Source organism: Bos indicus x Bos taurus, chromosome 22, assembly GCF_003369695.1.
Source record: "Bos indicus x Bos taurus breed Angus x Brahman F1 hybrid chromosome 22, Bos_hybrid_MaternalHap_v2.0, whole genome shotgun sequence".
NCBI classification, from domain to species: Eukaryota; Metazoa; Chordata; class Mammalia; order Artiodactyla; family Bovidae; genus Bos; species Bos indicus x Bos taurus.
In genome coordinates this window covers 304,441-317,523 of record NC_040097.1, presented here as the reverse complement: position 1 = coordinate 317,523, position 13,083 = coordinate 304,441, and the positions used below count along the sequence as shown (strand labels likewise).

The 13,083-nt window shown below is 64.7% G+C and overlaps 2 protein-coding genes across 5 annotated transcripts in view; one reads left to right on the top strand and one right to left on the bottom strand.

Moving 5' to 3' along the window:
* Positions 1-432: 432 nt before the first annotated feature.
* CHST13 (carbohydrate sulfotransferase 13) lies at positions 433-12,241 on the bottom strand. Its single transcript, XM_027523471.1, has 4 exons — positions 10,995-12,241; positions 7,275-9,709; positions 2,570-2,652; positions 433-1,900 (listed from the first exon to the last, which is right to left on the bottom strand). Exons 2-4 carry the CDS (start codon positions 7,369-7,371, stop codon positions 1,058-1,060), a joined length of 1,023 nt encoding a protein of 340 aa, XP_027379272.1. The 5' UTR covers positions 7,372-9,709; positions 10,995-12,241; the 3' UTR covers positions 433-1,057.
* The window catches only part of UROC1 (urocanate hydratase 1), a 27,435-nt gene continuing 24,968 nt past the window's right edge, over positions 10,617-13,083 (top strand). For 2 of the 4 annotated variants that reach the window (XM_027523467.1, XM_027523468.1), the window contains exon 1: positions 10,617-10,785. In XM_027523467.1, coding sequence (XP_027379268.1) covers positions 10,660-10,785 — 126 coding nt within the window. In that variant the 5' untranslated portion in view covers positions 10,617-10,659. The remainder of the gene's footprint in view (positions 10,786-13,083) is intronic. The other 2 variants (XM_027523466.1, XM_027523465.1) reach the window with 1 other exon arrangement.

Here is a 13,083-nt window from a genome sequence, read left to right as displayed (position 1 = left end):
CAGTTCTTAAAGCACAGCAGAGTCTAAATGCTGGTGCCACGTGTGTGTATTAGGAAGTGGTGTGTGTGTGTGCGCGCGTGTGTACGTAGGGGTGCACGCCTGTGGGGTGCACGCCTGTGTGCTGCACGTGTACACGCCTGTCAAAACTTGGGTAGAAAAGCACGCACACCAGGGCGGCAGCGGCCCCAGGCACAGGGCTTGGCTGAGCTGGTGTGGCTTTAGTGCTTGGCCCAGGCAGAGTAAAAGGACGGGTTTTCCCCAGTATCACTGCCCCCCTGGAGCCATAAGGTGGCAACCCCCCAGGGTGTCTGCGCTCCTTCTCCCGGTCCGCACACAACCTCTGACACCTGTGCCCTGCTGGGAAGGTGATCCAGGCTCAAGACCAGACCACCTCAGACCCCAGAACAAATGGCAAAGGGAGACACAAACCCATATTTCACAAAGTAACAAAACGCATTTATTTCAAACAGGTGAGCTCCCCGGCTCACCACGGTCCTGTCTACTCTGCTCCTATATTGCCTACTCAGCTCTGTTAACGGTGGACCACCCAGCATCTGGCTGGACTGAGGCCAAGAAGGAGCCAGAACAGCCCCCCCCCCCCCCCCCCCGCCCCCGCCGCCTCTGCCCCGGGGCGCACCGTGTGGTGGGGTCCTCAGGGTGCCCAGGTGGCAGGTCACCGCCCACTGAGGCAGAGACAAGGCCGGTCCGGCCCTGGGTCTGGTCGGGGTGGGGTGCGGGGGTAGGCGTCTCTCCGTGGCCGGGCTGCAGTGACCAGGGCAGGTGAGATGGGCGGGCCCCTGGGGGTGGAGGCCAGCGCAGAGCCAGCATTCTAGTCTTGTGCCACGTTTAGGCTCAGGACAGACCCTCGCAGCCTAAAAGCCTATTGTTCCGTCCTCCAGGGTCCTCGGGACGCGCCCGCCAGCCAGCGTGCTTCGACGAGGCCGGCGTCAGGCACCCAGGGGTCCAGCCCCCGGAGGCGAGGCGGGCTGCGCCAGGACGCCGTCCGCCCAGGAGGGGCGAGCCCGGGGCCGTCTCGGCGCGCACCCTGGGCCGCGGGCTAGCGCAGCCGCAGGTAGGAGGGGACGGAGTAGTTGAAGAGCAGGAAGTCCATCTTGTAGAGGCCGAAGAGGCGCCGCTGGTAGAAGGGGCTGATGTCGCGGAAGAGGCGCTCGGCCCGGTCGCGGGCGGCGGCCCGGGCCCCCGGCGGTGGCTCCGGGAAGCGCAGGCCGGGCGCGCCCGCGAGGCCCAGCACGAAGGCCGCGTCCTCAGCCAGCGTCTCGAACTTGCCCACCACGTCGTAGCGCAGGCGGCACGGGTGGCAGAGCGCGTGCGCGCGCTCCCAGTGCTCGTTGAGGGGTCCATCGCGGCGCGTGCGCGGGTCCAGGAGGTAGGCCAGGAACTCGGCGAAGCGCACGTCGTGGCCGCGGGCCAGCGCGTCTGGGCTTGGGTGCGGCCGCAGGCGCCGCACGATGTCGGTGCCGAAGCGGCGCTGGAAGGCGGCGCCCCAGGGCCGCTGCAGCTTGTTGCGGTAGGCCGAGGCCAGGCGCTCGAAGGGCTCGCGCACGAAGAGGAAGGCCAGGTAGGTGCGCAGACGCCGGTTGACCTCGGCCGGGCTGAAGTCGGCCAGCGAGGGCAGGCGGCCGGGCGCGTGCGCGTCGGGCGCGGGGATGGCGCGCGGGTCGCCGGAGCCGCGGCCGTTCAGCGCCAGCAGCACCCGCTTCCAGTTGGTGCAGGCCACCTTGGGCACGTAGCAGTAGAGCAGGCCGCGCGCGTCGTCCACCAGCACGTGCCGCAGGTCCTCGGGCCGCAGCAGGCGCTGCCGCCGGGTGTGGCGGCTGCAGGCGCGGTGCAGCAGCTCTCGCCGCTGCCGATGCACCTCGGCCAGGGCGGAGCGCGGGCCCTGCGGGGACAGGGCCACAGAGGGAGCCCGGCTGAGGGGCGGGGAGGATGCGACTGATCGCGAGCAGGTCCTCACTGCCGCCCCCCAGTCACCGCTCCCCTGCCCAGGGAGGGGTCTCCACCTACACCAGGCCCTTCCCATCAGCACCACAAGGGCAGAGGTTCAGGTGAGGCTCCTGCCTTCGCTCCCTGGCTTGGAGCAGGGCCTGTACCTGGCAGGTGCTCAGTAGAGCTGAGGGCACCTTCAGAGGCGTGTGTGAGCTGGGCCTGTGCTCTCAGTCGGCACACACTGGGAACAGCATGTGGACCCTCAGGCTCGGGGGTGGAGGGTGGCACGCCTGGCCCATCTCCCTGTCCCAGAAGCACTGAGCCTGGGGCTTCCCTTTGTGTCCCTCCTGCTGTGGGTGGCACACAGCCCGCTGCTCATTATGTCCCCCACGCGGAACGCTGCAGCACAGAGCCGGGCATAGTCCACACCTGGAGGGCTGGGTGGGCAGATGGGCGGCTGGACGCCCCCAGGTCTCTCCACCTGCCCCTAGCGTTTGCCCCGTCACAACCTGGACTTCGCTCCCTGGCCAGAGCTCGAGGCGGCCACAGCCCCCAGGCAGCAGGTCCACACGGGCTCTGGCCATTGTGGCTGGAGGAAGCAGGGGGAGGGGGGTCTGCCTACCTGGTCCAGGTCGTAGAGCGTCTGCAAGGGGCTTCTCCTCTTCCCGCCAAGCCAGCTTGTGCCCACAGCGTTGCTCTCGAACGCTGGGGGCGAGGGAGAGGTGTTCGCCGCGGCACCAGACTGCCCGTGGCCCTAGGGGCTTGGCCAGCTCGCCTGGGCACACTGCATCCACCCCTGGGTCTCGGTACCCCCATGTCCCGCCTGCCTCGGGGGTCACTGATAGACCGAGTCCCTGTCACCAGGGCAGGGAACTTGCCCTCCAGAGCTTCAGGGGCTTGGGCGGGAGCAAACAATGGGAAAAGGGGAAACCACTGCCCTCTAGGAAGGCCCTGACCACCCAGCCCCACCTGCCTCCATCTCACACCCCACCTCTGCCAGCCACGTCCATGCAGCCTGAGGGTGAGGGCCCAGTGGGGAGGCCGGGCCAGCCTCTCCCGGCCCTGGGGGCAGGCAGCAGCTGGGGTCGCACCGCCAAGCTGCCGGCTTTCTGGTGGCAGCACAGGTGAGCAGGTCAGGTGGCCGCTGGGGACGCCTGCAGGGGCTTCTCCGTCTCCTGCTGGGGTTGCCCCACCTCCCGGTACTCTCAGGTTTCACTGGCAAGCGTCCAAGTGTACTGACGCTCTTCCCCAAACAGCCACAGTCTCATATTCGTCTTAGATATGATTACAGTTACCAATAAAATCTAACAAGTTGTAATACCTTTAAGTATACCACCCAAATTGTCAAGTCTTTGGTTAGACTGATCAAGAAAAAAAGAATGAAGACTCAAATTACAAAAAAATGGAAATGAAAGAGGTGATGTGAGTACTGGGCCTTATAGAAATAGGCCTTCCCCGGTGTCTCAGATGGTAAAGAATCTACAGTTGAGGAGATCCAGGTTTGATCGTTGGATCGGGAAGATCCCCTGGACAATGAATGGCAACCCACTCCAGTATTCTCGCCTGGAGAATCTCACGGACAGAGGAGCTTGGAGGGCTACATCCATGGGGTCACAAAGACTCGGACATGACTGAGCGACTAAGAGTTTGACTTTCATAAAAATAATATAGCTAAGAACATTTTATGTGACCGAGGTGTGCAAATTTAAATGTATTTAATGGCTGTCAAGAATGTATTGAATTTGTAAGAATATGGAATATTCACAAGAATATCTTTAATAATTCAGGATCACGTTAGAAAATAATAAATTCATAAGAAAAGGAAGTTTTCAATGATCCTTGGCTTTCAACAAACTGAGGAGTCTTAAAATGCTTCCAGGATTCAAGCATTTTCCTTAAGACCAATCTTTGGCAAACAAGCAAACTTGAACAGTTGGTGAACTGCTGTGTTGGCCAACTGACCACAGGCAGCGGTTCCCAAGCTTGAGCGTGCCCGGGGCCTGGCCCACGTCCAGAGGTTCTGGCCCCCGGGTGGGGCCCGTGGTCTGCATGCTGACAGTCCAGGCTGCTGAGGCCTAGGAGCCCCCTGAGCACCGCTGAGCACTGCCTGGGGGACTTGGTTAAAGGAACAAGTCAGTGACTGGCAGACTGGCCTTGCTCGGCCTGCAGACCCCTCCGTGTGCACCCGGCTCCCTGCCGCACCTCTGGCAGCCCAAGGGCCCCTGCCCACTCCAGTGTCCCCAGAATAAGGGCCGGGCTCAGCTGTGACCAAGGCTTTTGGAGGGGTGAGGCCCACAGGGCCTGCCTGTGTCCTCAGGATCATCAGTGACCCGCAAGACGAGCTGCCCTCCTCTGGCTGCCCGCTGGCAGGGAGGCCCCAGGACCTGGTGGCCCCACGCTAGCCAGGCACCTCCCACAGCCCTGGGAGGAGGGCTCTGCCTCACCTCTTTCCAGTGGGGGTGGAGGCCCGGAGGGGGGACGGGGAAAGGCTTGTGTCCCCCGGAGGGGCAGGCAGAGCAACAAACCAGGCCGCCTCTACCCCAGGCCCACGACTCAGAGGAACCCAGCCTATTGGAAGCACAGCCCTTGGGTGGAGCCTCTTCTTTCCCAGCCAGACCGAAGCCTGAGGGAAAGCAGGTCCCACACCAGCCCCTGAGAGCCAGTGGGTGGAAGGGGAGAGGCCCCAGAATAGCCAGAGGCAGTGATGACGGGGCTGGGCCGCCCCTGCCCAGCTCCACCCCGTCAGCGCAGGAGCAGAACCCTGGTCCAGCGGGCGGGCAGGCCAGTGTGGAGGAGGATGAAAGGTCCCTGGGTCCAGCCCCCCCTACCCCCCCCACAGCTGGAGGCGGGGGCTCTGAGGGTAGGGCGGTCCCCAAAGGGCCCCATGGAGCTTCCTGCCGCCTCCTCCCCCCTTGCCCCAGTCCCCCGCCTGTGTCCTCAGCCAGCCCAGGGCAGCCACTTGGGCAAAACCACAAGCGGGTTCTGCTTTGACAAAGGAAACAAAAATAGCAGGAGGTTAGTGAGAGGGAGAGAGAGAAGGAGGGAGCGGGGAGGAACTGAGTGGTGTCAGAGACAGAGCTTCCCGGCGGCAGGGATGGAGGCTGGGAGAAGGGGAAAGACACACGGGGAAAGCGGTCTGGAGTAGCTCAGAGCAAACCAGCTGGGTGTGAAGGGGCGGCAGGCCGAAGGAGGGCGCTGCCCTCAATCTGGGGGTGCCCAGTGGGCCAGCCCCGGCCTGCTGCACGTGGGCTGGCATGTCCCGGGCAGCACAGGAGTGGCCGGGAGACCCGGGAGCAGGCAGGAGCGCACAGCACCCCTGCTCTGCTCACTGACACCATGCCCCCAGGGGTCGGAACTACCGTTATCCCATTTGACAGATGGGAAAACTGAAGCTCAAAGAGGCAAAGAAACATGCTGAGGCCTCCCAGCAAGTAAGGGGCCAGGAGCAGGCTTGACGCCAGGCCCCGGTGAGAGTGCGTCCTTAGCTGCCGAGGCCTCCTGGAGCCACTGTGCCCGCACACCACCCTGCCTGCCCTCACAGCACCACGGGCAGGGGGGCAGCGTGCCCCATGGGAAGCCAAAAACAAGCCCACCCTAAGGACAGGCCCGGCGCAGCCGCACTGGGCTCCTTGGGACTGGCCCTGCAGGACGCTGTGCTGGGCGACCCCCAGCCCAGGGAGCAGAGGTTACCACATAGTTTTCTGGTTAATAAGTTCTAGCCAGGCCAGTGTCGCAAGAGCAGACTGGCCGAGCAGCACGGCCTGGCCGGGTCAGCTCCCCTTGCTGACCTGCAGGCCCTCCAGGGGTCAAGCCCTTCAGAAGGAAAAATCGATCCTGCCTTTTTCCCTTGGAAGAGTTGTGACCTCTCCACCCTGAGCTCCACAGCCCCCGGCACGGAGCCCTGATTGGGTGGATCGCTCTGCCCGGGACGGTCACAGGCTTCACTCCCGCCTCGGACACCGGGTGCTGGCAGAGCCCAGGCTACAGCCTCCTGCTGGCCGCCAGCGAGTCCCGTTCCCTCCAGGGCCTGCCCCGGCTCCCCGCCCCTCGCTGTCCTGCCGCTCTGTGAACACCGGCGCCCTCTGCCCGGGCTGCTTCTCCAGAAACCTCACCTCTGTGGGGCCCACACTTCTCGTTAGGATCTCAACTCAAACATCCCTCCAGAAAGGGGGCGTCTCCAGTGGCCAGACCGCTGTTAGTTTCTTCATGGCACTCGTTACTGCTGAGACCATTCAATTCGTGCGGCGGGTGTCTGAATGCCCCAGGGGAAGTCGGCTCAGTGAGGAGGGGACCGTCTTGTTTTCCTGTAACCCCTGGACCTCGCCTGGCATCTGGGTTGCTGTTCAGTCGCTCAGTCATGTCCAACCCTTTGCGACCCCATGGACTGTAGCACGCCAGGCTTCCCTGTCCTTCACCATCTCCCAGAGTTTGCTCAAACTCATGTCCATTGAGTCAGTGATGCCATCCAACCATCTCAGCCTCTGTTGTCCCCTTCTCCTCCCACCTTCAATCTTTCCCAGCATCAGGGTCTTTTCTAGTGACTTGGTAGTATTAAAGACTGATAGCCCCTTCCGGGCCATGCGGAGAGCACCCCAATTCCTAGCCTGCCACTCAAGGCCACTCATGAGTGGACCTCAACCTACCTTCCTTCCTGGCCTCCACCGCTCCTCATATGCACACACACACGTGCACACATGCAATCATGCACACACACTGTCACACACACACCCACAGCCGGGAAAGGCAAAGTCAGGACAGGCCTCTGCCTGGGCACCTCCAGACCTCCGGGGCCTGTGCAGCCAGCAGGTCAGCGGCCCACGGCCCCTAGGCCTCTGGAGTGAGTCAAGTTGCAGCACATGCTGGAGCAGACACTCCGCACGGCTGGCACCACGGGCTGCCTGTTTCCCACACCGGACCCTGAGGAGGGTGCTCCAGACCGAGTCCTTCCTGGTGCAAAGTGTGGTGCGCGGAGGGACCCACCTGGACCGGAGCGTCAGGCCGCCACCCACCCGCGGCTGTGGACACTGGGGAGGGGGGAGCTTCCAGGCGCGAAGTGGGGCGAGGCAAAGGAGGCAAAGACCCGGGTGGCCTAATGCCCTCCTCGGCCCACCGCTCACCTGGTCCCTGGACAGAGGCTGGGAGGCCCGGACCGTCCCCCTCCCGGCCTTGGGAGACCGCATCGCAAGCCCTTGCGGGGACCCGGGACGCGGGCGCAGCTTTGAGTCTTTCTGAGCGCCCCCTCCCCGCGCCTCCCCCGTGCCCTAGCCCGGGAAGAGACCGCAGGTGCCCCCACCTGGTCGGGTACCCCACCCCCGGCAGGCACTCACCCGGGCGCAGGGCGCGGAGCGCGGCGCCCAAGAGCAGGAGCACGGAACCCAGACACGCGGCCGCCAGCGCGCGCCGCCGCCAGCAGGGGCTCGCCATGCTCGCCCGGAGCGCGCCGCGCTCGGCCGGGCCCAGTGGGGCCCGCGCTGGAGTGGGACCCGGGGCACGACCTCCGTCCCGCCCCTGGACCCGCCCACGGGCTCGTGCTCAGACCGAACCCGAAACCCAGGGCCGTCCGGAATCCGCGCCCCAGGGCCGCACTTGGATCCGGACCCGGGACCGTCCCGGCGGCGTGTACACCACTCCACCCCGAGGCGCGGCGGTGCAAGGGCTTTGCTGTCTGGAGGCGAGCCGGGGCGGAGGTGGGGGGTGGACTCGTCCAGTCTGCCCGGCCCCTACCCCGTCCAGCGGGGCAGTGAGCAGCCGCCCAGGGCGCGAAGGGTGGAGACCGGCGGAGAAGCCCTGTCGCCGTCGCGGTTTCGCCCGCTTCCGCCCGCTGGCCCGGGCGCCGTCCTCCGCCGACGCCGAGCACCCTCATCACAGCGGGTCGGGGCACCCGGTGCCCCCTTTGCTCTTTTGCTGCGTGAAGCCGCCTGTACGAGATCCCCGCTGACTCCCCCAGCCCCAGAATCAGGCCAAGGGTGCCTCTCCCTCACCGGAGCCCACCCTTTAGCCTTGCTCTCCATGGGGGTCTCCAGGTCCTGCCTTGCAGGTGGCAGCCAGATGGGAGGAGGGGGGGATGTGCTGAGACGGGGGTCTCCTTCCGCCTCTGGACGTCAGGACTCCTGTTCTTTGCCTCCTCCCCACAACTGTTGCAGACCCCAAGGGAACACTCAGAACTCACTGAGGACTCCTGAGTGCAGGCTGGTGAGAGTGAATCCCACCTTGAAAGTGCACTCGCGCAGTGCCCCAGGGGGCTGGGAGACACTCCAGACCCCAGGGTCCAGCTGCCCACTGCGTGTGCAGATCTGGGTGTGTGTGCGTGAACCAACCCTGAGCAGCGTGAGTGTGTGGGAAAGGGGTGCATCTCAACTGCTTCCAGCCCTGCCGGCTTCTGCTTAGCTGCTGTGTGTGGTCAGGAGAGCTGCCTGACCCCTCTGCGCCCAGTTCCCCCACGAAGTGGGCTTGCAGTAGGACACACTTCACCGTGTGGTGGGAACCGAATGAGACCCAGGAGACGTTCAGCATGGCACTCAGCCAGTGCCGGCGAAGTACACTGGAGATCAGTGTATTATTACTGTTAGTGTCTGGCAGGTGGCGCTGGCTTCTGTTAAGGTGGTGACATAAAAATTTCTTCCCGTTACTTAGGGGACAGTATCAAGTAAATAACGGTTCTGCTGTCTTAAAGATAGGGCTCCAAATTCTATCCTAGGTCTCAAAGAGCAGAGGGCAGGAAGCCGCCCAGGACAAACCAGGAGCTCTGTATTGTGACTTTCCGGACGCCCGGGACAGAAGGCCTTGGGGAGCGTCCAACTCACCCCAGAATAACCTGAAGGCAGGGCTGCTGCTGCTCTGGGCCTGGGACCCAGATTCGGGGTCATCCACTCGCCCAACTGGTTCTGAACCTCCCCTACCACCTGCTTGAGGATCTGGGTTCTCTGCAGTCCCAGCCGCAGGCACCCTCAGGCAGGAGTCCTGGGCCCTGTGCTGCCACCTGGTGGCCACATTTAGAACAACATCTCAGCCCATCCCAGTCCAGGAACGTCCAAGAGGCCCCCAGGACTGCATTGGGTCTTGGGGTGGGAGGGCCCACATGCCCAGGGCTGGGGTGGGCACGGGAGAAGGAGCGAGTGGGCACAACCATCGCAGCTGGTCAGGGGCTGTGAAGACGACAGGGGTGCGTAGGGAGGTGCCAGGTGCTGAGATGAGTCCCGCAGCAGACAGCTGTCGAGGAGACCCCAAAGGGAGAAGCCGGAGAGGCAGACAGGGCGTCCCCGCTCCCAGCCTGTCGTGGCCACGCTGGGGCTCCTGGTGGACCACGGGGGGCAGGGAGGGGGTGGGGCCTGGAGGGAGGCTGTGCATGGTCAGGAGGGGGTGGTCTCGGGGTGCGGGCCCTGTGTTGAAAGTGGACGGATCAGTGGTCAGGGTGTGCAGAGAAGACCCCCGGGCAGGAGAGTGGAAGCAGGGAGGAAGGGACGCAGGGAGGGGCTGATGGCCCCGGGTGCGAGGTCTTGCCTGGCAGAGACGGGGGCCCAGCGTGGCCTGGGTGACGGTGCCAGGCGGGCAGGGCTGGGCTCGCGGTGCTGGTCGCCAGGGGCGAGGAAGAGAGGCTGGCCCAGACAGGCGTGGGCCTGGGGGAGAATCCAGCGCGGGCACTCGATGCCGAAGAGGACGGGCCATGTCCAGGGTCAGGGCCGGGCTCAGGCCCGGGAGGCACGCTGGGGGCCTGCCGGCCTTGCTTGGCGCCTCGTCACTCCCGCAGTTTTACTTGGTTTGTCTGTGGAGCACAGTGCGAAAGCCCCAGAGTCCTTCTGGATCAACGTCGAGGCCAGCGGCGGCCCCACCAGGACTAGCTGTGTGGCCGTGGGCGGGCCCCGCACCCCGCAGAGCTCGGTCTGCACCCCCACATGATGGACACTGAACCCCGCAGGCTGGCCGCGGGGGCAGGGCGTCCAGCTGACGCCGCTGTCCCCGGGTGCAAACAGTGGGACGCGTCAGGCTCTTGCATACGCACCAGGCGTGGGCGCTCACACGCTTGTGTGTGCATTGGGACGGCGCCCAAGGCCGTGGGCTGGCCGGCAGCCGAGCTGGGTCCACGCCCAGGGCGGTTGTCCACCCCCTACCTGGGGCTGCTGGGGCTCTAGGGCGCCTCTTCCCAGCTCTGTGAGTGGCCCTGGGCCCCATCCGGAGCTGGGGGGAGCTAACGGGCACCCCCTCCCCCAGAGGTGACGACAGGGTCTCCTGAGAGCCGGGGAGGCCTGCACCTCCGTGGGGGCATTACTGCCACTGGGTGGGCTCCGGCCAACGTGTCACTCACTGGGCGGGAAGGAGGGAAGTGAGGCGGCCACACTCAGTACCCCAGTCAGTGTCACGGGCCCCCATCATTTGCATACATCGCCCCTGATGATGAGGCCTCCCCCCGAGACCATGGAGCAGACCCAACCCAGAGCCCCCCTCTCCCCATGCTGAGTCCCAGAAAACTCCCCGCAGGCCAGCACCCCGCAGAGGGGACACGCGGACTCTGCCCTGGCATCCCCGGCTCGAAGCCTGCCTCGCCCAGGACCCTGCCCCCCGGTCAGCGCTGCCCTGACCCCGACCCTCGCCCTGGCCTGGGGCCCAGAGAGGGCCGGAGGGGGTGGGCCCGAGGGCCCCGCCCCGCCGGACAGGATACCCGGTCTCTCCGCGGCCCCCACACACAGCGGGCCTCCGCCCCAGCCTCCGCCAGCCATGTGCAGCCTCCAGGAGCTGTGCTCCGGCCTGCCCCTGCGGCCCCTTCCGGAGAACCGGGGCCGGCGGGCCGGGGTGCCCCACGCCCCAGTCAGGACCCCCGGCCTCAGCCCCGCTGAGGAGCAGGTGAGAGGCTGGGCCCCCCTGCCCCGCAGGACTGCTCAGCCTCTGGGAGGTTTGGGAGGGCTCTTCCCACCAGCTGCTACCTGCCACCCCGGCCCTGGGGGCTCCCAGTGAGGGTGGCTGTGGGCCAGGCACCCCCGTGCCAGCCTCCATCGCACCCGCCTTACTCCTCCCGGCTGCCCTGGGGGCGTCGGCCTCTGGTCTCCACTGACCGAGGGTCCCTGAGGCTCGAGGTCACGGGTGGGCGCCATCACCTGGACCTTGGGCCCCCAGGGCCCAGGGGGTCTGCTGCCCGCGCCTCCCGGGAGCACCCACTGGCCTGGGACCTGGGGGTGGGGGCGGGGCCCTGGGGACTGGGGAGGCACGGGTAGGTGGATCCCGCCACCTCCTCCTTCCTGCTGCCGTTTGCTCTTTGACCCGGTCTTTGACACCGAGCTCCTAAATGGGCTTCAGTTCCCTGGGCGGTGGGGGCTCCTGGCAGGGCTGGTCACCAGGTCCAGGCTCTGATTACACGCTAGGCCTTTCGGCCCCACCCCCAGCCTCCCAAGAAGGGTGGAGGCCAGGGAACGAGGGAATGAGTCCTTGCAAGGCCGCTCCCCAGGGTCGGACCATCCGGGTCTGTGAAACGGAGCAGGTGCTGGGGTGGTGGGCGCACCTGGGATCTCCCCCAACCCCGGGTTCCTGCTCATCAGCTCACCCTTCATCACATCCTTTCAATACAAATACCAAAGAGAGAGTGTCCTGAGTTCTAGGGGCTGTGCTAACAGATTACCAAACCCGAGGGGCCGGGACCCCAGTTCTCACTGGCTGTTCGCGAGCACCGGTGACGACTGGGGTATGTGATCGGGGGCTGAAGTGGGGGTGTCTCGTGGGCCCAAGCCCTCAGCCTGTGGCCAGGGTCTGGGGGGACTCTGGTCGACAGCACCCTAGTGGGACTGAACTGAGGGCTGCCGGCAGGGGGGGCGGGGAGGCGGGCCCTGGAGGAACCATACATCCAGTCCCCGGGGGTGACGCCTGCGGGAGGACCCCCAGGGGTCTCCTGGACCGTCCCAAACCTGGCCCGGCGTCCTCGGCCACAACCTTCACTTTCCTGGGGCTGCTTTTCTGTTTTACTTAAACGTCCCTTTGAATGTCAACATGAGCTTTTAGAGGTAGTTATAAGAGAGACGCAAGTCACGTGTTATAACATTCTATAATTTTTGGTGTCTCCTTCTAGACACATTCTGGTGCACACAGATGTGTGTGTCCTTCTCGAATCTCTAAGTGGGAGCTGTGCACACAGGCTGGCTTCTTTTGAGGCTGTTCCTCATCAGTGTGTTGTTGTTGAAGTTCATGGTCTGGATGAACGAAAATGTGCTCCCCTCTTAGTTCTTTTGTGAGTAGTTGTTGTTGAGTCGCTCAGTCGTGTCTGACTCTGCGATGGACCGCAGCACGCCAGGCCTCCCTGTCCATCACCAACTCCCGGACTTTACTCAAACTCATGCCCATCGAGCTGGTGATGCCATCCAGCCATCTCGTCCTCCGTCGTCCCCTTCTCCTCCCGCCTTCAATCTTTGCCAGCATCAGGGTCTTCCCCAGTGACTCAGCTCTCCACATAGGTGGCCTAAGCACTGGGGCTTCTGTAAGTAGATTTCTGGTCACCTGCAGAGTGTGCTTGGCTGTGGGGCAGAGGGAGAGTCCTTTCACATCCGTTAGAATCGTCCCCGCGTTCCTCCCCCCCCCGCCCCACGCAGCTGCTCTTGGTGACCTCACCCCAAACCACACCCCACCCTCGGGGGCTGTGCTGGATTCACACCCCAGGTCCGGAGACCTCCCACGCCGCGGACACAGTGCCCGCAGCTTCTGGAGAGCGGGGCCTCGGGGGCTCACTTCTGGGTCTTCGGTGACGCCAGAGTCTTCTGCTGAATGAACGAACGAGAGTGTGTGCCGAACCAACACCCTGAAAGAGCTCAGTGGGCAGAACAAACCTAGAAGGGCTTCTTGGATGAGCTGGTCTTGGCGCCAGGGGCAAGGTTCCCAGACTGGGGAATCTGAGCTGGAGGCTATTCTGGAGGTCGTGAGTGACCATGTGGAGACGGGTCTGGGTGGACGAGCCCTGTGTAGGCCCAAGCTGGGTGTGGACCTGGGAAGCCAGGCCCTGCCTGGTCACAGAGAGGCTGAATGCCACCTCTGGGCACTGCGTCGGACAGGGGCTGGCCCACTGGCCACAGAGAGCGAGGCCCACATGGAGCTGGGGGTGGACAGACGCCCTGCGTGGAAGCCATAAGCGTGGAGACGGTCACTCCGGCCGCTGGCCCCGGG

Coding starts and splice junctions, on each gene's coding strand:
- CHST13 (XM_027523471.1), bottom strand. CDS start 7,371: ATGGCGAGCCCCTGCTGGCGGCGGCGCGCGCTGGCGGCCGCGTGTCTG. Junction 2,653..7,274: donor GCTCCGCGCCCTGCGCCCGG/GTGAGTGCCTGC, acceptor CCTCGCCCCCAG/CGTTCGAGAGCAACGCTGTG. Junction 1,901..2,569: donor CGCTCTACGACCTGGACCAG/GTAGGCAGACCC, acceptor CTGTCCCCGCAG/GGCCCGCGCTCCGCCCTGGC.